Source organism: Falco naumanni, chromosome Z (assembly GCF_017639655.2).
Source record: "Falco naumanni isolate bFalNau1 chromosome Z, bFalNau1.pat, whole genome shotgun sequence".
Lineage (NCBI taxonomy): Eukaryota > Metazoa > Chordata > Aves > Falconiformes > Falconidae > Falco > Falco naumanni.
In genome coordinates, this window is record NC_054080.1 from 62,370,697 (window position 1) to 62,394,143 (window position 23,447).

The following is a 23,447-nucleotide window of genomic DNA, read 5'->3' on the forward strand; positions in this document are numbered from 1 at the left end:
CAGGATTTCACTGTCCTGAATCAAGCAAAGCAAAGCAATGCAGAACAAGATCTGTCAAGACCCTACCGCGCACCAAGCACTCCACCCCAGTGCCTGGCTACTGCACGGACAGAGGTGCAACAGATGCTTTTGGGAAGAAGAGATTCTCTCCTGAATCAGAAAAAAATAATCACTAACAGTATTATTAAGAGACTGCTGCTGTCAACATCGCAGCTTCATTTCTCAACAGAGTACTGGTTTGGGAAAAGACTCCAGAACAGAACATGGAGGCTTCATCAGTTCAACAGAGCCTACACAAAATAACAGCTAGGAGAGTCAGCATCACTCGTTTTTCATGTAGTCCGCTCCAATTCAGTGAGTAATGACTGCAGCATTCCTTTCATTAAGAACGTTCATTCTTTGATATCAACACTCCTAATTGAAACTCTACAAGCTCACAGTATGTGCTTCTTACAGAGGGCACCTTCTAGCAAAGTCAGTCAACCAAAAACTCTGTATTTCACCATTTCTAAGGTTGGGTGGGCTTTTTTGTAGGAAAATTCTGTATGTAAGAAATCTTTAAATCACATGACTACACTGTCAAATAGAGATTAAAATGCCAGTTGATTCTCTCTGATTATTCCTCCCATGAAAATGAGATTTTTTTGTACTTCTACTCTTTCACCAATCCCAATGACTACAGATTTGGATTTTTTGAACGTGAGACAGCAGGATTGTTGATCTAAACAGAGGTTCAGTGTTACCACTAGTCAATTACCAGGCGTTACACTGTACATCTCCTGTTTTCTAGTTTGAGCAGGGGGTTACTATTATTACTAAACACAATGAAAGAAACAAGAGGGATCACTTTCAACTCAAAAAGCACAAGACCCAACTTTCTACTTAAGCAGTAAGTGTGCAATATGGACTCTCCAAGGTGATTAGAACTTTGTGACAGCTATACCTTCTCAGTACAATGGAGCAGATGAATTTCTGCATCTGATCTGTCACTGCCATGATTATTTTTCCCAAAATACCACAACGCTACCCTCAGGAATAGGGTTTTTTTTTTTGATCTGTAATTCTGTAAACAAGATGGAGTTAATTAAAGTGCACAATGGTATATGAAGTTTATCTAATACGTGCAAATACTATTTTCAGTGCTCATTACCAAGGTAGGAATTGCTTAAAAGTACTACCTTTTAAAAATAATTACTACACCACTTTAGAAGAAACCTAAAATATTATACCATATTTTGCTACTAGTATGCAGTCATTTAGAAAAATATACATACAGAAAGGAAGACATATTCATGAAGTCATTTATAAAATCCTTAATATATTAGCATTATGACAAGAAAATACATGCACTAATAAGCAACAGGCTTACTTCAAGAGCAGTATCTTTCCATGAGAAGAACATTCCATTCAATCAGCATAATCCCCAAGCACAACCAAGCAGATGAAAACTGGAACCATCTAATAGCTCCACAAGACTTGCTCCCCTCTTCCCACCTCCTCATTGAAAGGAAGGGAGGAAGAGATGGGTGGTTACGCACTGTCAGCAACAAGCATCTGAAACTCAGAGTGCAGTCTCATGACAGCCTGGATCACCAAGCACAGGCCAATCTGAGGAATGGTACAGAATAAAATGAAGTTCAGGAGTAAGACACACAATAAAAGAAGAGCTACAGGTGTTTAACGCTTGAGACAAGTCTGTAAAGAACATGTACAGCAAATTGTAACTGCAGTAAGCGGCAGTGTGAACCACATAACACCAAGAGATTCAGATAGTCCTAAATTACTTTAACAACTCATGCAAGTGTTATTTGAATATCTTAAAATACCTAAAAAGCAACGTTGATAAACTATTCCAAAAGCAGTCTTAAATGCAGACTTCAATATAGATCAGACTGCAAGCCCTGTAAAAATTCTAGTAAAAATAGTAATTTATACTGAAATATTTCACAACGTGAGAATTCAAATTTTTAAAAAAGTGGAAGCAAAACAAGCTGACAAAGACTTTCTTTAGTGCTGTAATCAAGTGCCAACAGACTTCTTACTACAATAAAAAATCAAAGCACGTGGGACAATACATCTCAATTATGGAGACCCAGGCTAAACATCTGCTGTTATAAATTCACATGGCGGGGGGGAGAGAACCAAATCAAGCTGGACTACATAAAATCAAAGCAGAGAAATCTCAGAGAGTTTATTTCCCATTTACGCTGCCAGATCATCAACAAAGACAATGCAGGTCAAAACTTCTGTAAAAATTTTTGTTTTCTGCTACTGTCTTTCTAAATAAGTCTTCAAAAATTGGAAGAACCACAAACCAAATTCTTACATGGCCCACAAAAATGGTTCCAAGTAAATTATTTGACTAGCATTCATCTTCACTTTATAACATACAGTTCTGTAAATGAAAAGCTATGTTATATATTACCTAAGCATATTATGCTTGATGTCTTTCTGTAAGGTTTCTGATCGATTGTTGCCTTGCAGCATAATATTTAAGCATTCACAGTATAATTTTCTCTATTTGTGTTGTGACCATATTTTCTCCTAGATAATGGTCAAGAGGATATAATTTTAAATAAAGTCTCATGTTCCTAGCTACTGCTAGATTGCAAAGTGAGAGTTTTCTACAGTAGCAGGAACCATTAATATTTAGGGTATTGGAATGTCTCAAGATACCTCTATGCTTGTTAAGGTAGAGCTGCTGCTTGCTTAAAAATTAAAAGGTTAAACCTTTCAATACATTAATAAACAGGTTACAGAAAGATGCATATAACATTTAATTGATTTGTAGCAGAAACCAGGCCCGTGATGCACAGAGATGTCTGTGGAATAAGTGCAAGTTAAAGAAAAGAAATCAGAAGTCACTAAAAGGACTCAGTTGCATTACTTAAAGATTTCAGCGTTCTGCTTGTTTCTAGATATTCAGTCTTACCATACTGAAGTCCCACCGAGTTTTTTTCTTAACAGTAGTGCTTTTTTTCTAACTGTCTTCTCTCCCCTCTTAAACCTCCTATCATTCTAATGACAAATACACATAATGATTATTAACAAATAGTCAACAAAAGAAAAAAAATCCCATGTAGGGAAGTAGGGGTTTTTTTTCTTAACCAATTTTGCCTACAGTCTTGAACAAGAAAAAGAAATCTTTTTTGTTGTTCTGATCAAACAGCTCTGGAAGTGACTTTCAGGAGAAGCAAAGCTGCAAGCTGCAGAAAGCTGTAGGAAGGCAGCCTGTATAGCCAAGAAAGATGGACTCCCTGTTTCCCGGCAGAGAAACTTGTGTATTAGATGCATTTCGCTATGTTTTGTCGTAGCAACTGTGCATACCTTAATACAGCTTTTCAATTTTTATTTATTTTTAATTCCTAGTGGGTTTATTTAGTCAGTGAGTGACAGACTTCCATGTGAGGCCACAGTGCCATGCTAGGGGGACTGTATAATTAATTGCACCCGGACTATTAATGATCCAATTGTTTTTAATAGTCTTGCAATCCTGAGGAAGGGAGCTGTGAGTGAATGGAGCAGATGAACTACTGCACTAAACTGTTGATTTGATTTTCGTTGTCACCTCTGGAAACTTTTGCTAGAATGCAATAATGCTGTAACAGTGGCTTAGTGGATGCTTTCATTGCAAAGCTGTTACTCAGGCTATATAACAAAAATGTCTCAGATGTCTTTCATGCAGGTTTTGTGTATGGTACATGACAGGGAAGGGCAGGGCAAATTATGCCTGGTGTATTTTGTTCTGAGCTAACAGAGTAGGCTGTTGACAGAAAGTCATGGGGAAATGCTTTAGCTTAATTGGGATTTTATAATTTTGATAAGCAGATAGGCTATGTAAACTTTCTGGATACGTTTTGACCTGTTACCAGTGGTTCCTTCCCCCTCCTGTTTGTTTGAATACTGGGGATGTTAACACATCACACCACTGGAGAACATTCTAAAGGTAAAGGTGCCAGTGACTTACTTGGAGCAGCTCTGCAGCAAGCAGAATTGAACTGACTGTAGATGTTTTTAGAAAATGTGGGTCTAAATTACAGACTATTAGCTGAAACAGCAAGCAGGTAATCTTGGGCATATCACTTACAGGTCACTGCAGTGCAGTGACAGTGCAGTTTGACTTTCTTGAGTTTCATTGACTTCTTGAGTTTGATGAACTACAAACTGTGTAGTGGAATTGTGCTGAGGGCATGTGTATATGCTCACACTGTGTATGTGTTAAGGTAGTCGTGCGGCATCCTGTCTTCAGAGAAAGACATTAATTAGTATCAATAGTGGTTTACAATACTATCACTCTGTGCTGTGTATTACCTCCCCTCCTGACACCTCTTTTTGTGGTCTCCCCTGGTTTGCTTCCATCCAACTTAGCAGGCTTAGTTTTAAATTATCATCAGAGGTAACAGCTAGTGGCTAAAAAATGAAGCAACTGAAACTTCAAGGGTTACATTCAGACAGCAGTGTTCCTACAGTTAACAAGAGTTACAAGTGGAGTAAGGATGTGAGAGGAGGAGGTGGTGGCAGTGGGAGGTTCAATTAAGGTATAATGATATGCACTAGGGGAAAACCTCTATAGTGTTCAATAACCTTTATACTTCTAAGTATGTTACTATTAGCATTGTGTTAACAGGGCCATTAGGCTCAAAATGAAGGAAGTAGTATGTTAAAAGTATGTAAAAACTTAGTCCCACCATCAGGCACTGTATGTGGAAGCTTGTTTGAGGGTGAAGAAAAGTATGTCTGAACTTTGGTAAGTCAGTAACCACTTGAACAGCTGGGAGGTGTAAGACCTGCTGTTACAGCCCTGCATTACCTCACCTGCATGCTACCTGAGAAAGCAGCTCTGCCAAGAACTGTGGCATTGTCCCTTGTGCACAACAGAGGAGTAGCCTCACAGCTATGTGCGCCCTGGTGACTTGCAAGCAGGTAGAGACTAGTTTTATAGCCTGCTTTCTCAGTATGATGCTCGTAATTAGTGGGTTTTGGCATGGTAATTAAATTAAGAAAAAACTAAAATGCAGAAACTGGAGATGACAAATGTAGATATATCAAATCATAGATCTGTCATGGGAAAACAAAGACAGAACTGGAATTAGCAGACTAAACATCTCTGAGGACCTGGGCTCTAGTCCAGGACAAGTTGGGAATGTTTTTTCAAAGCAAGTGTGTGCTAGTGTCTTGCCTATAACTAGCTGCAATTACTGAAATCTTGCATGCTTCTGAATTTCTTTAAAACAAATAAAAACCCCTGCTATTGTTATAAACTAACTAATGCTAATGATCTACCCATAATTGCATTTAATGCCTTTCCTTTAATTCTTTCCATTTCGGAGCTTTAATAGATTGTGTTGTAGAAAAGTTATTTTGACACTAAACTTCCTGTATGCAGCTTCTGATAAAAGGATCCTACAGTTCTCTGATGAGCCTGGTAAGAAACAGGACTTTTCACAGAAATCTCATTCCTACAAAATGAACAAGGCATCAGAAAGAGACTTGTCTACATAAGCAGGTAGCACTCTGCAAGGGGAATGGATTTGCAGGGTGAAATGGTGTTGAGGACAGTGTTCACATTGTTCAGGTGGGCTGACTCATACCAGCTCTGGTCTGGTCCCAAGGGGCGATGATGTGGTACACGGCCAGTTGTAGGGGAGCTGGGTATGCTTCAGGGCTTGTCAGAAGGGCAATAGGAGCCTTGCTGGTTTAGGCACTGATGGTGTTGCCCTCAGATCAGCCCAGTTTAGCTACCTGAAGCTCTTGGTTGGTGCCTGGCCAGGGATTTCTATGTGTTGAGCTTCATGCAGCTGTTGATTTGTGAACTGTTTTTTCTGGATAAGCTTGAGTGTGTCTGCAAGAGCTGCAGTTGCAGCTTTGGTTATACTGTAAACATGAAATCATTACAATTGAAGTTTCTGGCTGGGTGTGGTGTTTTTCATTAGTCACTAATCTCTCTGTCCTCATTGATTATTGCTGAGGTGATGTGCTTTCATGAGAGAATTAATAGGTGGCTGGTGTGTTAATCCTTTCTGTTTAGATTTGAGTTTCGTAATCCACCTTCTAGATGGCTTGCCTGTCTAAGGCTGTATTTTCTGTTTGCCTTCATATTTTGAATAGGAACTTTTCTCCCACATGCAGTTACTCCTTGGCAGCTTTCCCCCTGTGTTTAGGTAGTCACTTCTAAATAGATATGTCTCCTAGGAGACAAAGCAATATTATTGTGCATTATTTCAATCCTTAAGGATGTTACATGTACATAAACAAACATGGAAAAAATACAGTTTTCCCTATACTTTAGGAGGTGTGGACAAGTAGAATGGCTTGGCCTGTTTCCAGCTCTGGTACTGCTAACAGATGCCTCCTGCAGTTTGGTATTGGTAACTGTGCAACGTCTGTGCTTGTTCAGATAGTATCCAAATAAAGCCAGTTAAGCTGCTTAAATAAACCTGTAGGCAGAAGACATTCCCATAACAACAGATAGTTATTTACTCTAAGTACAAAACTAGGTCCGAAGGTTTAAGGACTCCACTGAAACCACACAGTTTTAGTGCATGCATGTGGGAGATACTTGGGTTTTAGTGGGTGTCGTGGTTTAACCCCGGCTGGCAGCCAAGCACCACGCAGCCAGTTGCTCACTCCCCCTCACTCAGAGGGATGGAGAAGAAAATCAGAAAAGGAATGTAAAAGTTAAGGGTTGAGATAAGAACAGTTTAATAATTTAAAAAGAATAAAGAGGTAAGAACAACAATAATAACAATAATAATAATAGCAAAAGCGGAAAGGTGGGAAAAAAGGGTAAAGCAAAAGCCATGCACGCAAGCAAAGCAAAATAAGGAATTCACTCCCCACTCCCCACGGGCAGGCAGGGGTTCGGCCATCCCCAGGGAAGCCGGGCTCCATCACGCGTGACGGTTACTCGGGAAGACAAACGCCATAATGCCAAATGTCCCCCCCTGCCGCCTTCTTCCCCCAGTTTATATACTCAGCATGACGTCATATGGTATGGAATGTCCCTTTGGCTAGCTTGGGTCACCTGTCCTGGCTGTGTCCCCTCCCAATATCCCGTCCCCCTCCAGCCCTCTGGCCGGCAGGGCCCAGGGAACTTGAAAAGTCCTTGACTTGGTATAACCATCACCCAGCAACAGCTAAAACCATCAGTGTGGCATCAACATTGTTCTTAACATCAGAGCCAAAACAGCGCTGCACCAGCTACTGAGAAGAAAATTACTCTATCCCAGCTGAAACTGGGACAACTTCTTAGGGTTAAAATGGTTGCAGTGGGACGAAATAAACACTCATCCTGGCTGGAGCAGCCACAAAACTGTTCTTTGGTCATGTGGGTCAGAGAAACAGCATTGCTGCTTTTTTTGCTAATGTTGTGATAATTTACCTGTGAAGGTAAATGCTTTACCCTTTAAGTGTATAGGGCTGTCTCAACAATCATGTAAAACACTTTAATGATTTGCTTTTAGTATGAAAAAAATGTATATTTGTCCTTTACTTTAAACTTTCTGTGTGCAGGATAGGCCTTTGCATGCTGATACACACCCTAATCTCAGAAACACCCTGGGATGAGGAGTCACACATGGTTGAGGGCTTTATCTAATACAGCTGCCTGCTGTTGCCTGAGCTTTTAGATTATCCTTTCAATAGTAAAGTTTGCAGGTCTCCGGAGCTTCTTTTCAAGAATTTGGTGGATATAAACCAAGCCTGTAACTAGAGCATGTCCCTTCTCCATTCAAGTAAGTGAGAGCTGAAGAAGTAGATTCATGGAGATGTGTGTCTGTTGTCATGTACCAGCACAATTTAACTACTTAAAATCCTCCTGGAAGGAGGTGGTTGAGGAATCTGATAATTACAGTCTCTGACTTAAAGAGAAATACCAGTTGTTTTAATAGTTTGATAAGTGAAAGTGGAAAGGACAAGTAACATTTTTAGCTTTTTTGTTTTGTTTCGGTGGGTGTTTTTTTCATTTTTTGTACAGTACCAAGCACAGGGGCATTCTAGCTTATGTTGGGAGCTTTTCAGTGCTGTGGTATCGCAAGCAGTACTGTGCATGGTATTGCTAAGCCCCTTTAAAAACAATGATGTGGACTTCAAATACTCTGCAGTCCAGCTCCCCCAGATTTTTATGATTTGTTGCTTCAGCGTTTAGATTTTTGGATTTTTCAGCTCTTCTTTTGCAGCAGTGGAGTTTAAAATTGCTTTTTAAATAAGATTTTAGTAGTTGATGGTATTGTGTTTTAAGATGAGAGACTTGCGCTTAAAATCATGAAGTGCTCATTCTTTGTGCAGTGATAGAGGGAAAGGAAAAAAGATGCAGGTACTTGAGGACAAGGTAGCTGAAAAGGTGAAAAACTTGAGGGCATGGTGGCAAACAAACTCTACTCTGAAATCAACTCAGGAACCTGCCTTAGCTTTTGGTTTACCTAGCCAAGTAAAGTTTTAGTTATCCTTTCCCTAGTTGAAAAGGATGCTCTCATCAAACGTACCAGCTGAAGGACTATACTGCTGCAGCCAGGGAGCAGTGGGATGAATACCTTGCCCTCCTGTACAAATGCAACTAAGCTGACAAATTTCTGTGGTTCAGAGGTGAGTTACAAATCTGTCAAGGGTTAAAGCTCAAGTGTTCTGCTGTATAAATAGCTTGGTAGCCCTTTGCCCTGGTTTAACCCCAGCCACTAAGTGCCACTAAGCTGCTTGATTGCTTCCCCCTTACCCAGGGAGATAGGGAGGAGAATTGGAAAGGAATGTAAAACTGGAGGGCTGAGAAAAGAACAATTTAATAATTGAAATAAAATAAAACAAAACAAAAATACCCCAATAAAAGTTATAGTGAAAAGGAGAGAGAAGGGAAGAGGAATGATGCCCAAAGGGGAGAAAACGGGTGATGCACAGTACAGCAGCTCATCACCGATGCCCAGCCAGTCCCTGAGCAATGATCCCCCTGCCCGGCCCAACCCCCCCCAGGTTATACACCGAGCATGGCGCCCCATGGTATGTATGGGATACCAGGTCAGCTGTCCTGCCTGTGTCCCCTCCCAGTGTCTTGTGCCGCTCCAGCCTTCTTGCTGGCAAGACCTGAGAAACCAAGAACTCCTTGACTTAGTACAAACATTACCCAACAATGACTAAAAACATCAGTGGGTTACCAACACTGTTCTCACACCAAATCCAAAACACAGCGCTGCACCAACTACTAGGAAGAAAAATAACTATCCCAGCTGAAACCACAACAACATATATTTGCATGCTACTTCAACACCACAAAAACAATCTATTAAAACTACACCAAGCATTTCTTAACATCAAATATAAGGCCCGTGTGCAACATATTTAATCATTAATTCTAACACTGTAATAGCTAACAAATCATTAAGGGTTCATATGCAATGCAGGGAGAAACAGGGTAACAGATTTACATTAATCAGCAAGAAGGGGAGTTCACTTGTGTGGCTGCACCACTAGAATTATCAATGTTTTATTTTAACTGAAAAAGATTATGTGTTAAAGCGGTCATGACATTTCTGATGTCCCATGTTGCTGCAGAGAGACCAACAAAGCATGAACTTTAACTTGTCAGATCAAGAGAAACCAATTTTCAAGTGTTGCAGTTCAAAATTTGCACGCCTTAAAAATATAATTTAAATACTTGCTGTTAACATGAGCTCTCAGACCTCCTGCCTTTGTTCATATAGCATAATCCATCATGCAGGCAATCCAGTTAACGTCCATTAGTTACATTGCCTGCAAGGTTATGCCACATATACTGTAGACTCTGGACCAGACCACTTTTCAGAGCCCAAAACCTACTCAAAAATACTCATCGCCTTTTCCAAGCAACTTACCGTCAAGTGAAGTATCTAGCAACCTTTTCATCAAGTTTTAACCTTATAGCAATATAATGCATAAAGCATAACGTCGCAAGGGAGAAAAAAGCCAAAAAATGCTGAGTTTCTTGCATTTGCAGAAACTCAGGGTTTAAACAGGTAATTAAAGGTGCAAGACTGAAGTCTTGCTGATGCCTGCTCTTCGGGCTTTAAAAGAAGAATATTATAATGCTGTCACCGCTATGTTTGAGAAGCCTGCCACTAGCAGCATACCTCAAAACGCTTCAGAACTATTTACTTCAAAAAAAAGTGCACAGAGCTGTATCTTCCCCCTCCTGCCAGCGACTTAATGATCAAACAAATTCCTCTTAGGCAGATACAATATGACAACAAGTACAATGGCTTAGAATACTTAATAGCAATCTAATGTAGTGTATCATCAAAACAGACACAGAAAACTAAGAATAGCAAGTCATATGAATTTCTATGGCATTCCAATTAAATTAAAAAAATATTAAATAAATTTTTTTGCTAACATTTGTCTATAAAAATCCAGATTATCAGATTCTAACCATGCTTTCTTGACCCTCCTCTCCCGCTATATAACAGGAAAGTAATTACGGCTTTAAAACCTTGGCAGCATAAATTGCTTCATAGGGCTACATGGGGCTGAGTCTTCAGCAACTGCATCTATGCCGTCTACAGTCTTCCAGTTCAAAGACCTTGCAGCATTTAAAAACCTGTTTCTCCTTCACTGAACCAATACTGAACCTAATGCCTGTACTTAACATAATCTGTCTGTACCTGATCTAAAGCATGCAGTCAAGATGCCCCCATGGAGACTTGAAATCCCTGTATCTCAACTTAGATGTTACCAAGTCTGAATGAAATTTCTTATCGTGGCACCTCTAATCAGCTAGAAGAAGCCTGAAAGGTGAACAGAAACCTATGCCTGTACCTGTAGCAGGCTGTGATGAACAACATCAGTAGGAGGCTGCATGTATGTGTTTTCCGCCTTCGTCTGGAAAGCCATCCTTGGAAATCACTGGGAAGCAGGCTGGGGTTCCTGCAAGTTTATCACACACCTCTCGAACACACACATGCAGGGAAACTGAATATCCAGTAGAGACTTTTATCACCTCTAAGGCTATAATTACTGGTCACAGCCTGGACATGCTGGGCCATCAGCGTTACTGTTGGGGGTACGCTAATGACATGCTGTCCTTAGTTCAATTTCCTCTATACAGGAAAGGCTCCACTACAGTGGTTCTGTCTACCAGGATACACACTACAAGATCTTAAAATGAGAGTGGGATGTTATGCAGAGATCAGTCATGTTTCCAAGGTCCAGGATTTTCACATATGTTCATGAGCCCTCCAAAACCTAATTTCTAAGCAGCATTCCCAACAGGTTTGTTGTAAAGACAGGAGAGTCAAGAAATTACTTTTTATTTCACTTTTCTGAATCTAGTTACCCTGTCCACCCTGGAAATGCAGTACCTTCTTCAGTTTTCTTGTCAATCAGTACTTCACCAAGGGGTAGACAATCTGAACCACAACATCTCAGAAAGTGGCCTGATTATTGGGACAAATCCACAATGCTGTGATTTGGCTCAGTTCTCTCTTAGCTAATGATAGGGTAGGAACCTGTTCCAAGGCTTTTTCACTTCAAATATTCCTTTGTTTTAAGAATTCTTGTCTGTGGTAAGGCAAGAGACAACCTTGCACGTTTCACCAGCAGCAGAATTAGAGTTTTATTCCAGGAATCACTGTTCTATTACCCAGCCACACATATGAACACTATGAATCTGTTCCATCTGCTTAGGTGCATCACTAAGTGCTTTATGAAAAGAGGTTAGCACTAGGTGTAGAACAGATGGCAGCAGTTTGTACAAATTGCAGTTTGGCCCCACTGTGATGTGTGCACACTTACCATTTGTTAGTTGAACAGCAATGTTGAAATATGCCTTCACACATGACCATACACTATCCTTCAGCGTGGAATATAAGGAGACAGGTACCACCATCCTAAACCTCAGGTGACATAAATACTGGGCAAGTCTAAATCTGAGGATACTAAATAAAGACAACTAAAAAAGAAAACAACTAATGCATTTGGGCAGGCAGAGAACAGACATACAAGGAAGAAAAGCAAAAGCTTGAAGTCAGTCAGCCAGTGGGCATCAATATACTTTCTCAAATGGTGAGACTAAGTTTGCAAGGTAATCAAGCTGAGAACTCAGAAATTTTGTAAGCTGTTGGGTTGTTTGTTTGTTTTTTCAACAGGTTGGTTTTTTGCAATGCAAAAAAGTAGTTCCTGGAAAAATCTTCAGTCCAGCTGTTGGCTTGACAGATGCCCAATGTCTCAAATAACAAAACTGTCTCTCAAGCTAGAAACAGCTTGAACAGATGAAATTGTGCAAATTACTTTCCCTTTCCTGTGATAGTCTTGATAGTACAGATGCAAGGATTGTTGTCTGGACAAGAAAGTTCTGGAAGTTCCTGCAGGTTAGGTCACATAAAATGGGACAGATTTTTTCCTCTTCCCTTTTTCACTCTCAGAGTCAAAAACCAGTGACAATAGTAAATAATCCTCAAGTAACTGAAATACAAAATAGCAGCAGTACCAGAGTACTGGTACTCAGCAGTAGCAAAGGTTGCTTCAGCAGATTCTTGCAGGAGCCGCCCACCAATGTAATTTTTTGGGGTGGGCACAGTGGGCATAATACCATTCATGCAGTGGACTTTTAGTGCACACACCTTTTCACCATATGCCATTCTTACTCTCAAGAACACTGTGTCCTTAGAGCAACAAGATGGTTATGCTATCTGGAACACTAAAAAATTTGGATGTCGCATTTAGACATCAACTGACTCTTCCTCAGGAGTCATCCTCAACTGCATTAATTTAAGAAAAGTAGTTATCAGCTGTCAGCTAATTTTTATTAATAGTTTCCTATGCTCTATTTTCAATGAAAGCATAACTTGTCAGAGGAAAAAATAGCAGCATAGATTTCAGTATCTGTATTGATACCAAGTACTAAAACTTGACTGACTTGCACTCAAAATGTGTCATCCTCTTGTAGCACTGTTAATATTGATAATTGATGCATTCCTCCATGGTCTACACACCACAAACCCATGGCTAGACAGAAAGCAGAAAGTGTTTTAACCCAGATCATGAGACTAGAGGAGAATGAACAAGGTTTCCCTAGAAGTGGAACGCCACTATGAGAAGGCTTGTATACATGGCAGCATTTTAGCAAATGAAATGACTAATACAGAACTGTTACACTAATTCACATCTTAGAAAGTAATTGCACAGTGACATGATAGGTCCAAAAATTAACACAAAAAACCCAAACCCAAAACCACAAGCAAAACACACATCTCTTTTCAGATTCCCACGCTTTGTTTTTTTCAGGTTGCTAGTACACAGGCATACAGCTTTAAACAGTTTGAAAGCAAAACATCTTCTAGCTCCAGCATTTCTTCTGCTCAAAGATAACTTTATGGGTATGTAAGAACACACTACTGACATTGTAGGCAAAGTAACAGTGTTCCATGGAAATCATTAAGTTAGGCCAGCATAAATAAGCCAACTGAATTTTTTTCCTTCTGTTTTTAAGTAGTCAGGCTACCTCTTTACTTGCAAAACCTCTTCACCTATACAATATCTCTTAAACAAAGACATCTCACTTTAGCATCCAACTGAACACACATCTCTGGAACAGAAGCCTTGTTAAAACAATTTTATTGCTTAGAAAAGACCTGACATGATTCTTCCAAAGCAACATGCATTGGTGGCTGAACTAAGGCAAAACCCACCACATAGAAAAGTAGGAACAACTAGTTTGGGGAAAATAAACTAAAAATACAGGGGAGAAAAAAGTCACCTGTACAAACCAATTCTGTACAGTCTTAAACCTATACTAGGGCCATAACACAGCTGATCAATCAGCAATGCTAGTAAGCACCTGAGGCCAAAGCCAGGCACACACTAACAAAATTAAGGCAGCAAATCACAACTCCAGATTTTACAGCTGTATATATTCCATCATGCCACACAAACGTGGAATCAAGCCAAGCTGGACAACCTCAGGACAGCATGCTGCACACCGCCACTGATAAATTTAACACTGGTCCTGCACTACAGGTCCCTTAGCTTACCAGAGTAATATTCTTTCAAACCTGCCCCTGCCCTTGTGCAGACAGCCCATTTTATAATGACAGAACACTGGAAAAACAGATGTGTTTCTTGTGCCTCTATTAGAGTGCATCTATCGGAAGAAAAAAAAAAAATCTTTCCCCAGTTAGCTCTGGAACTTTCAGTCTTTCTTATAAAAATAACGGCATGATTCCAGCCTCCATTCAACTGAAATCCTAAACTCACACATAATTATCCATTAAAGAGACTGATTGATTGAAGATGACCAAAAGGTTTTAAAATCTTGGCAATTAGAAGACCTGTGAAACCAGCCTCAAAATGGCCAGACCCTCAACTTTTACCTTATTAAAGGCTGCTTCTTTGCAATCTTACTTCATAAAGCTAAAAATACTGTAAAAACAAGTTTTAATTGATGCTATGTTCCTCTGCCACATACTCCAACTCTTAAGACACTTGCCCACCTTTGACAAATTCCACGTTATTTTTACAAAAATATTTGTTGAAATAAAAGGGTACACTATAAATACTGATTTTTAAAGACTTCTGTAACTGACTCCATTTTACTAACCTTACCTTGTTCCCTCATAGTAGAAAAAGAAGGTACAACTCTGCCTAGATGAACAAACAGGCAGCAGTGAGGCTGCAGCTGCAGCAGTAACTGGGAGAATAGATCATGACATAATCCAGTTTTTTCAAGCTCTCTTTTAAGTATTCCATCTTATCCATAGACTTACTTTATCTTCTTCCTAAACAAAACTCAACAGCCTTACCTCTCCACATGGTAAACCACTTTAGGTTCATTTGGCACACAGTTCAAATGTAAGTCTATTATAGAATCAGTATCAATGTTACTGTTTACACTTACCAGTTTTCAAATGACAGATTTTTCTTCTTCTGAGATGACCACTAACAGATACGCATACCTTGTAGCACTACAAGTATAGCTGTTGAAACTCCATACCTGAACTCACTTATATTCAGCTCTACAGTCCTCAGCGGCAGCAGGACCCACTTCCCTATATACATTCAGGAACTTCAAAGGGGGGCAAAAAACTAGAAAAACATTTTACATGTTAACTTAAGGGACCTTCTACAAATACTGTTCCTTAAAGAAATGATGCACAGCTCTTCCCAAAAGGGCAGCAATGTGATTGCATACCTACTGCAAATAACAGATCACTTATGGACCCACTCCATATTCTGACAGAAAAGCTAGGTTTATTTGGTAACCAACACCAACAGCCACTTCCAACACCTCTGCAGACAAGACTGCCTCATTTCAACTTTACTGTTTGTCCTGGTTTCAGCAGGGGCAGAGTTAATTTTCTTCTTAGTAGCTGGTGCAGCGCTGTGTTTTGGCTCTGATGTAAGAACAATGTTGATGCCACACTGATGGTTTCAGTTGTTGCTGAGTGATGGTTATACCAAGTCAAGGACTTTTCAAGTTCCCTGGGCCCTGCCGGCCAGAGGGCTGGAGGGGCACGGGAAACTGGGAGGGGACACAGCCAGGACAGGTAACCCAAGCTAGCCAAAGGGACATTCCATACCATATGACGTCATGCTGAGTATATAAACTGGGGGAAGAAGGCGGCAGGGGGGGACATTTGGCATTATGGCGTTTCCCTTCCCGAGTAACCGTTACGCGTGTCGGAGCCCGGCTTCCCTGGGGATGGCCGAACCCCTGCCTGCCCGTGGGGAGTGGTGAATGGATCCCTGGCTTTGCTTTGCTTGCGGGCATGGCTTTTGCTTTACCCTTTTTTCCCACCTTTCCGCTTTTGCTATTATTATTATTGTTATTATTGTTGTTCTTACCTCTTTATTCTTTTTAAATTATTAAACTGTTCTTATCTCAACCCTTAACTTTTACATTCCTTTTCTGATTTTCTTCTCCATCCCTCTGAGTGAGGGGGAGTGAGTAACTGGCTTCGTGGCGCTTGGCTGCTAGCCGGGGTTAAACCACAACAAGTACACATCTTGACTGCACTACTATTCCTTAGTATGATCTAAGCATCACACTATAGCAATCAGGCACTTCATCTTCAGGCATCTGTAACATTGGGGAGTGCTACAACAGGAAACGATCCATCCCTGTCAGAGACAAGAAAGTTTGAAACAACGAAAAGAAAAATCTATTGTATCTCCCACATGGTCTAAGGATGTCCCATGGTTGGTACTTCACAGGACAAGCAGGAGGGGAAAGAGAAATGTAGCAAGAACATTACTGCTAGTTAGGTCATAGTGACATTTTGACAGAACTACCACCATCTCCATCACATATGGATGTAAATGGTGCTATTGCTTTGACATACTCTTTCCTTACTTTATCCCAAAGTACTTTTATTTCTACTCTTCCCCCCAGCTGCACTAAAGTTTTGCTGGGGTGGAAGATCTGGCAGACAGTCTGTAATGCTGGAGGGTACTGTAGCTGTCTAGTGGACACACGTAAGGACAACTGTGTGAAAGAGCAGCTTTTAGAGCAATACATTCTTTACCACCGCCTTTACCATGCTATGAGTGGTTTCATGACAGAAACTTGGGCTTCCCAGTAATTAATTCTCAGCATACAGTCCTCCTGAAGCCACAACAGATTACCACATAAGCAGCAAGAAGGCAGATTCAGGCAAAGAGTTAGCATCAACAGAAAAAGCTTTTGTACTTCTTACTCTGTGCAGTGATTTTTTTAATAAATGACACGCATCAACTAGAATAGGAGAATGGAGAATGTAGAATAATCAACTTCAAAGGTCAATTGACATTCTTCATGAGAAAATCTGTCTTTTCATGTTGCTCATCATCTTTCCAACACAGGATCAACTCTTATCAACTCTGATAGCCACTCCAGTGCCAAACATTTCATTTGCAGAGCAAGAACTGAAATTATTTCAGAACAAAATACCGTATCTCCCCCCCTCCTTTTTTTTTTTTTTGTAAGTGCTTTTGTTTGAGCGCAGGTTTGTTTTTTTCAAAGTATGTAAAATAATGAAGAGGACTCACTACGGCAATTCAGAAGACAATGGCAGTTTCGGAAGCTTTTGGATCCATTTCAGACCAAGACAGCTGTGCTATATAACAAAGTAGTATTCTGTCTGAAAGACTACTCATCCTCCCTGGGTTGCCACTCCACTCTAGTAAGCACTGCATAATTGCAGTTAAGGTGACAAGGTTTCCAGAAAGATAAGCTCCTTCAGTAGGTCAGCTGACAGAGACAGACAACTCCAAGACACACAATTTAGTGTAATCTCAAAATCTTTGAGATTACTGATGTAGGCAAGGAATCCATAACTTGCCTTCATCCTCTTTTTAAAAGAAACAAAATTAACTCAAGCAAGCTCTCCTTTGGCCTGTAAAACACTGATTAAGATTTATAAGGCACCATCAAAAAAAATAAAAATAAAAGCATATCCTATGCCCAACTGAAAGACTGTAAAACATTTTGAATAAGAGAAAGTAACGCAGCCAATGACATTTGGCATCATTTGCCTCAATAAACCTCATAAAACATGTTTCCTATTCACACTCACTTTTTCTGCCAAAAGGAAGACTATTGTAGAGAAGATAGAAATGCAACAGAAAGGAAAATGGGAAAATCCTGGGTTTTTTTTTTCATTTGTCCCTTTCTTCATCATCCCAGTCTGGTATTGACTACCCACATACTGTGGAGGCAGCCAAATTACAACAGAAAACATGCCGTTTTCTTGACTCCTTGATTTCACAGTCTGGAAGACACTCTTTCCAACAAAGAGTTCTCAAGAGAATGCAGAATAATCCTTAAGAAAACTAAGCCACCACGCTGTGTTAGGAAGTGGTGAGCCATCCTCTGTGTAGTCTTTGCCTTGAGTGCCCTTCACCATGCTTCTGTCAGCAGTTAGCCGCTTGCCTCACAAGAGCACAGGCAAATAATCTGCTTGAATTCATTTGAGTTTCAGGTGTTTGCTATCCCCAGCACTACAATGCAGGGATGTTCCAGAAGTAAAGCACTTCCCACATGAAAGTAAAGCCATATTTAATAAACTCTTTAGTAACTGATGGCAATAATCTTGTAAACTATCCTTTGTTCTTGATTACATGAAATGAGAGACTGATTTTCTTTGCTTATTTTGTAATTTTTTTAAGGTGTTTATGGAACACCTTAGTTGGCTGAAGTAATAATAACAGGACAAAAAAAACCAAAGGAGTGATGTACTTTCTCTTCCCACCTCTCCTGTCCCCATTCATCTTTATGAATTAACTTTTTCAGATTTGATACTCACAAGACAAGTTACCAAGTTTTCATTTCTACTATTTCATTTCTGGACAGAAAAGAAGCAGCCCTACTCTAAGTGACAGCATTAAGTTTCCTCCACTGAGCTGGGGAGACAAACCATTCTTTTTGGTAAAATAGAAATGTTGACTAGTTTTTCAAGAGACAAAACTTCTAATGGACCTCAAAGTGCAAATGAGGAGTCTGGGCATGCAAACAGTAACACTGCTTCAGACACCTCTGAAGTAATGTTTCTGTTCTAGTCAGCTCTGGCAAGGTCTAAATCTGAGTATGGCATTCTGGGTTTTGATGTCATGCTTCAAGACAGATGTGACCAGCTGGAAAGAGTCCACAAGACAGCAATGAGAAAGGTCAGATGTCTGGAAACACATTCTATAAAGAAAGATTAAAGCCACTGGAGTTGTTTAGTCTAAAGAAGAAGTCTAAGAGGAGACAAGATCAGAGTTGTCAAGTAGTTAATATACAGTGTCACAGGAGAATGAACAGTTCTACTGGAATACCACACGAAGTAAAAACACATATGGGAAAATATGCCTGTTTTCTAATTACCCACTCATAGACTTAGTTTGAAAATACTGAGTCATGGCTTTGAAGAATTTACTGACAGCTTAAGTATCAGCAAGACAGGTATCAGGACAATCTGTTTCACTGCTGTCTAAAGGATGCTGAACAGCTGTGACAACAGATTCAATTCTGCTATGTTGGCAACAGGAACAAGGACAGGGCAAAAGGAGAAATAAAACCTGGAAGAGCAGGATAACACACTGGGGATCCACAAAACCAAAAGAACTCAGAAACAGAACATTGCAGAAAAGATAATTTTCATTATTTGACAGTAATTAAGACAGGATGTCAATGTGAAAATGGTATCTTCAAGCACTTCTCTCAATGTTACGCTTTAGGTAGGCAGCACATAAAGCCTGAAATCATCTGTACCTTCATCATGGACCTCAGTCTTGCCTTTTTCCACTACCCTTAAAGGTTTCAGCATGCCAGTAACATAGATGCTCCCTCAATTTTAAATTAACATGCATGCATTTATTTCCACACTTTAATGCATCGCAGTATCATTGCACAAGATACAGGTGGATTTGTCAGGCAGCTCTGCAGGTAGGTAGGAATTCAGCTGCAAGCGCTGACTACACCACAATGGAAAGATGGGCAAAATCAAAGCACAAAAAACACAGACAAAAAAAAGACAGGTTTCAGATAATAGAGGAATCTAGCACAGGGGAATAAAGGGGAAGGGAGAAGGCTATACATATTCTAAGCAACCTTTCCCACTACATTAAAATGAGTTTATGCTGCTATCTTCTAGCATTACTCACTGCAGGTGAGTTATCAGATTGCCCATGTAGAATTCAAAAATTCCAGCTAATGCAACGCTACCTTCTTTTGGGCTTACCTTTCCTACACTGTTAACTCAAAAGTTGCCTGTTAATTCCTTTCCAAAGCACACACAGAAATAACCAGCCTTCACCAGAAGTTAGCTGAACTCACAGCCACTGGCAGACCAGTTAACTGAACAGACAGCTTTTGTATATTTCTACAGAGTATTCTGCAAACTTACCAACTGAGCACCAAACCAACAAGACACCACACGGCTGTGGTAAGCACAGCCCCCAACCCACAAGACCTGCCAAGAAGCAGGATATATTAATTACCTACCAGTGAGCACCATGCTAACAGCAGCTACAGAGCTGCTACTCAGTTCATTTCAGCAAATAAATCAAGTTTACATCTCTTAACAAAAATTACTGTGTGGATATATCTACATTTGTTCTACTACAACCATAAATGCACTTCACCATAAATACATTCCACCCTTTGTGGGCTCATGCAGTTGAAACAAACTAGGAATCTGGTCTAAGTTTGAGTATTTAAAGAAAAGGAGGGGACAGACAAAGGTACACTTAGACCCAGTTCGCCATGCTGTCCTACAGTTGTATCAGTTCAACAGAGAAGGCATCAGTGAATGCAGAGGAAACCAGGAGCTATATAAACAGCCATTACTGTGGAGGGAAACATTCCCTACAACCACAACTTAACTAGTTGGAAATAACTTCAGCCAGTGCTTTGCAGATACTCCTTTAAAAATGTCAGGGTTTCCCAAAAAAGCCCTTACACATCCAGCTGCGTAAAGGCACAGAATAAAGAAACAGCACCTAAGAGCAAATTTAAAAGTTGATCACAACAAAAGACAAGTCAGCCTACTCCACTACGGCGCACAAGTGATTATGTGCAGAGCAGGCAAAGTAAAGCAGCAGACAGACAAAAAAACATGCTTGGTTTGGGGATCACATCAAGAAATACCTGAAAGGGCTGCAAACCGTGCAACGCAACGAGGGGCCGGGGGTGAGTCAGTTTCAGATACAAAAGAGTCACTCTACTGTAACGGGGGGGGGGGGGGGGGGGGGGTTTAAGTGCCGTTAGAAGGTATTGCAGCTAGATCAAGAAGGGAGGGAACAACACGCGTATCCGCGTATCACGCTACGGATCTATCAGCCACAGAGCTCCTCCATAATCCACTGCCTGTCATTAGCTCTCCCAAGAGGATTACTGTAGTTTACGGGCTTGCCCATCCCTTCCATCTGACACTGAAGAGTTTGCTTTACAGCAACGCTACCCAAAGGTGACGCACTAGAAAAAACATGATTTCTTAAAACAAAAAAACCATACCCGCTCCACACAAAACCTCCCAACCCTCAACACGGGCAGCCAGAAAGGGAAAGAGCCGCGGGCGCAGAAGCAACGACGCCAGCGGTTTAGCGGAGGGGTGACGCGACGGGGCGGTACCCAGGTGAGCACGGAGCCGCTCGCCGCCGCGGGCGGGAGACAGCGTGCGCCGCCACGCCGGCCCCACGCACCTCCTCATCCCGCTCGTCCAGCGAGGCGCCGTCCTCCGCCCGCCCGCCGGGGCTCGCCCGCAGCCGCCTCGCCGCCGCCCCGCCGGGGGCCGCCGCCACCCCGCCGCCTCCGGGCTCCCCTTCCTCGGAGAGAGTTTCCGAGCCGGAGGAGGAGCCGGAGCAAGACGAGCCGACGTGGCCGGCACCCCGCGGCCGCTCCGGGGCCGCCGAAACTTTGTCAGCCATGGCCGGGGGCTCCAAGCGGCGCCGCTCGCATGCCCCGCAGCGCGCAGCCTCGCGGCGGCCGCTCTCCCCGGGCCGGTGCCGGCGGGCAGCGCCGGCGGGCGGGGCGGGGCGAGGCGAGGCGGGGCGGGGCCGGGCCGGGCCGGGCCGGGCCGGGGCGGCGGGACCAATGGCGCAGGGGGGCGGGCACGGCGCGGCGGCGCGGAGCGCTGCGGGCGGGTGGCAGGTAACGGGGCGGGGAGGGGCCGCCGCGCTTTCTGGGCGGAGCGGGCAGCGGCGGGCGAGGGCGGGGGCCGAGGGGTCCCTCACGCTGCCCCGCGCCGCCGGCGGAAGCAGGGGCGAAGCCGCGATGTCCCGGGGCTGTCGGTCCCCACCCGCCGCAGCCCGGTCCCGCCGCTGGCCCGCGGTGCGGAGAGGGCAGAGGCGGCCGCCAGAGCCCGAGGCCGGCCGGGCTGCGCAGGGTGCGCCTCGGCGGCGGGGGCGCGCAGCGAGCCGGCGGGGCGGCGGGGCGGGGCGGCGGCGCCGCGCTGGGTAGGGGCAGCCACCTCCGGTGACAATAGGCTTTCCCGCGCCCCTCTCTTCCCTCGGAAGGAGCGATCAGCAGTTCGTCGCAGCGGCTCTGCCAGCCCCGTGTCGTTTGAGGGAGCCTACAGGCGCCAGTTACGACCTTGCAGCAAACAAAGTCCCTTTGGGCGTTTGACTTTGGGACCGGGCATCGACGCCGGGATTTCTGGTCAGGCCGTCAGAGGCACTGAAACCATAGCAGAACACGGGAGTTCGGCACCTGAAGGCTTTTGGGAATCCTCCTAGACAACTTAACCTTCAAGGACTTAAATGGCTTTTAAACCTAGTTGTCCTGACAAATTTTAACATAATTCTTTTTAAGTAGTCTCTTGAAAATACTTTTTTTGTTGGTTTTTGTTTTTGTTGTTGTCCTGAGGCGTCTATAATGATACCATAGGTCCTAATCTAAGGTACTAGTAATGCATATAAATATATACCTATATACACAAGAGCCTTATTTGCTTATGCTTGTACAGCCCAGGGTCCCCTAGGCTAACCCAATTGTGGAATCAAAACAGATTAAGTGCCTTGGTAATGAGTAAAGGCCCACTGCATCACTACAGAGCAGATATGATCTCCATTTTATAGAAAAAGGAATGTGAGTGCAGACCAGTTACTGATGTGCTCTAATTAACACAGTATGTATACAATGAAAGTAGGAACCACAATGCAAGTCTCCCCTTTATCAGATTTGTAATTCGACCAGTTCATCCAGTATTCCCAGATGGTACATGGAAAAAACTTTCCATTTTAAATGTTACAATGACTATATGGATTATCAGATTAATAGTGGAAGGAAAAATAACTATATAAAATTCTCTAAATCTCAGCCCTCTGCTTTGAACAAGTCATGAAGGCTGGGTATTAGGTTGTAACAATGCTGATAGTTCTCTGTGGCTTCTTGTCAGTACTTAGATCAAGCACTTAAAATGCCTAGAAGGTAATTTATTGGGGAAGAGAATTACAGTAGTCACTAGGGACATAATTTGACCCAGAAATTTGCCTATACCAGCATTTAATGATAAGGAAACATGAGATATATGCAGAAACACAGAAACTAATTTTGATTAAATTAATTGTACACATATACTACTCCAAACCTAACTATAACAATTTTAACTAATCAGAGAAAAGAGTTCCTCCTCAGTGCTCCAGCTCCTGCACACAAGCTCTTGGATCTCCAAAACCTGGACTTACTCTTGATTCCTGAGTATTAAAGCCAAACCTCCTCCAGTCAGATTCTGCCTCTGGTTTAGCGACATTATCCCAGCAGAACTGGCTTTAATTTCCTACCTGGGAATTTGCAATGTGTAAGAAAATTGCCAGGTGGTAAAAAGCAACACTGCAGGTCTCTGTCACTTCCTTTCTTTCTCTTATTGCCTGAGATGAGACTGGGAAACACAGAGCTTAGCCAAACCACTTCCACACGTCAGTTATCATCAGCTGCCAGAACAGCCTCTGTAATCTGGGGGCAGCAAGGCATATATTAGAATAGCGACTGAACTGCTCTAATTTATGCCGTAAATTGAAATCTGAGAAGGCAC

The 23,447-nt window shown here is 42.1% G+C and overlaps 1 protein-coding gene across 1 annotated transcript in view; it reads right to left on the bottom strand.

Moving 5' to 3' along the window:
• The window catches only part of MAST4 (microtubule associated serine/threonine kinase family member 4), a 272,663-nt gene extending 251,291 nt beyond the window's left edge, over window positions 1–21,372 (bottom strand). Inside the window, exon 1 of the mRNA XM_040580146.1 lies at window positions 21,118–21,372. Within this exon, the coding sequence (XP_040436080.1) occupies window positions 21,118–21,342 (225 nt within the window). The 5' untranslated portion in view covers window positions 21,343–21,372. The remainder of the gene's footprint in view (window positions 1–21,117) is intronic.
• Between the last annotated feature and the right edge of the window lie 2,075 nt (window positions 21,373–23,447).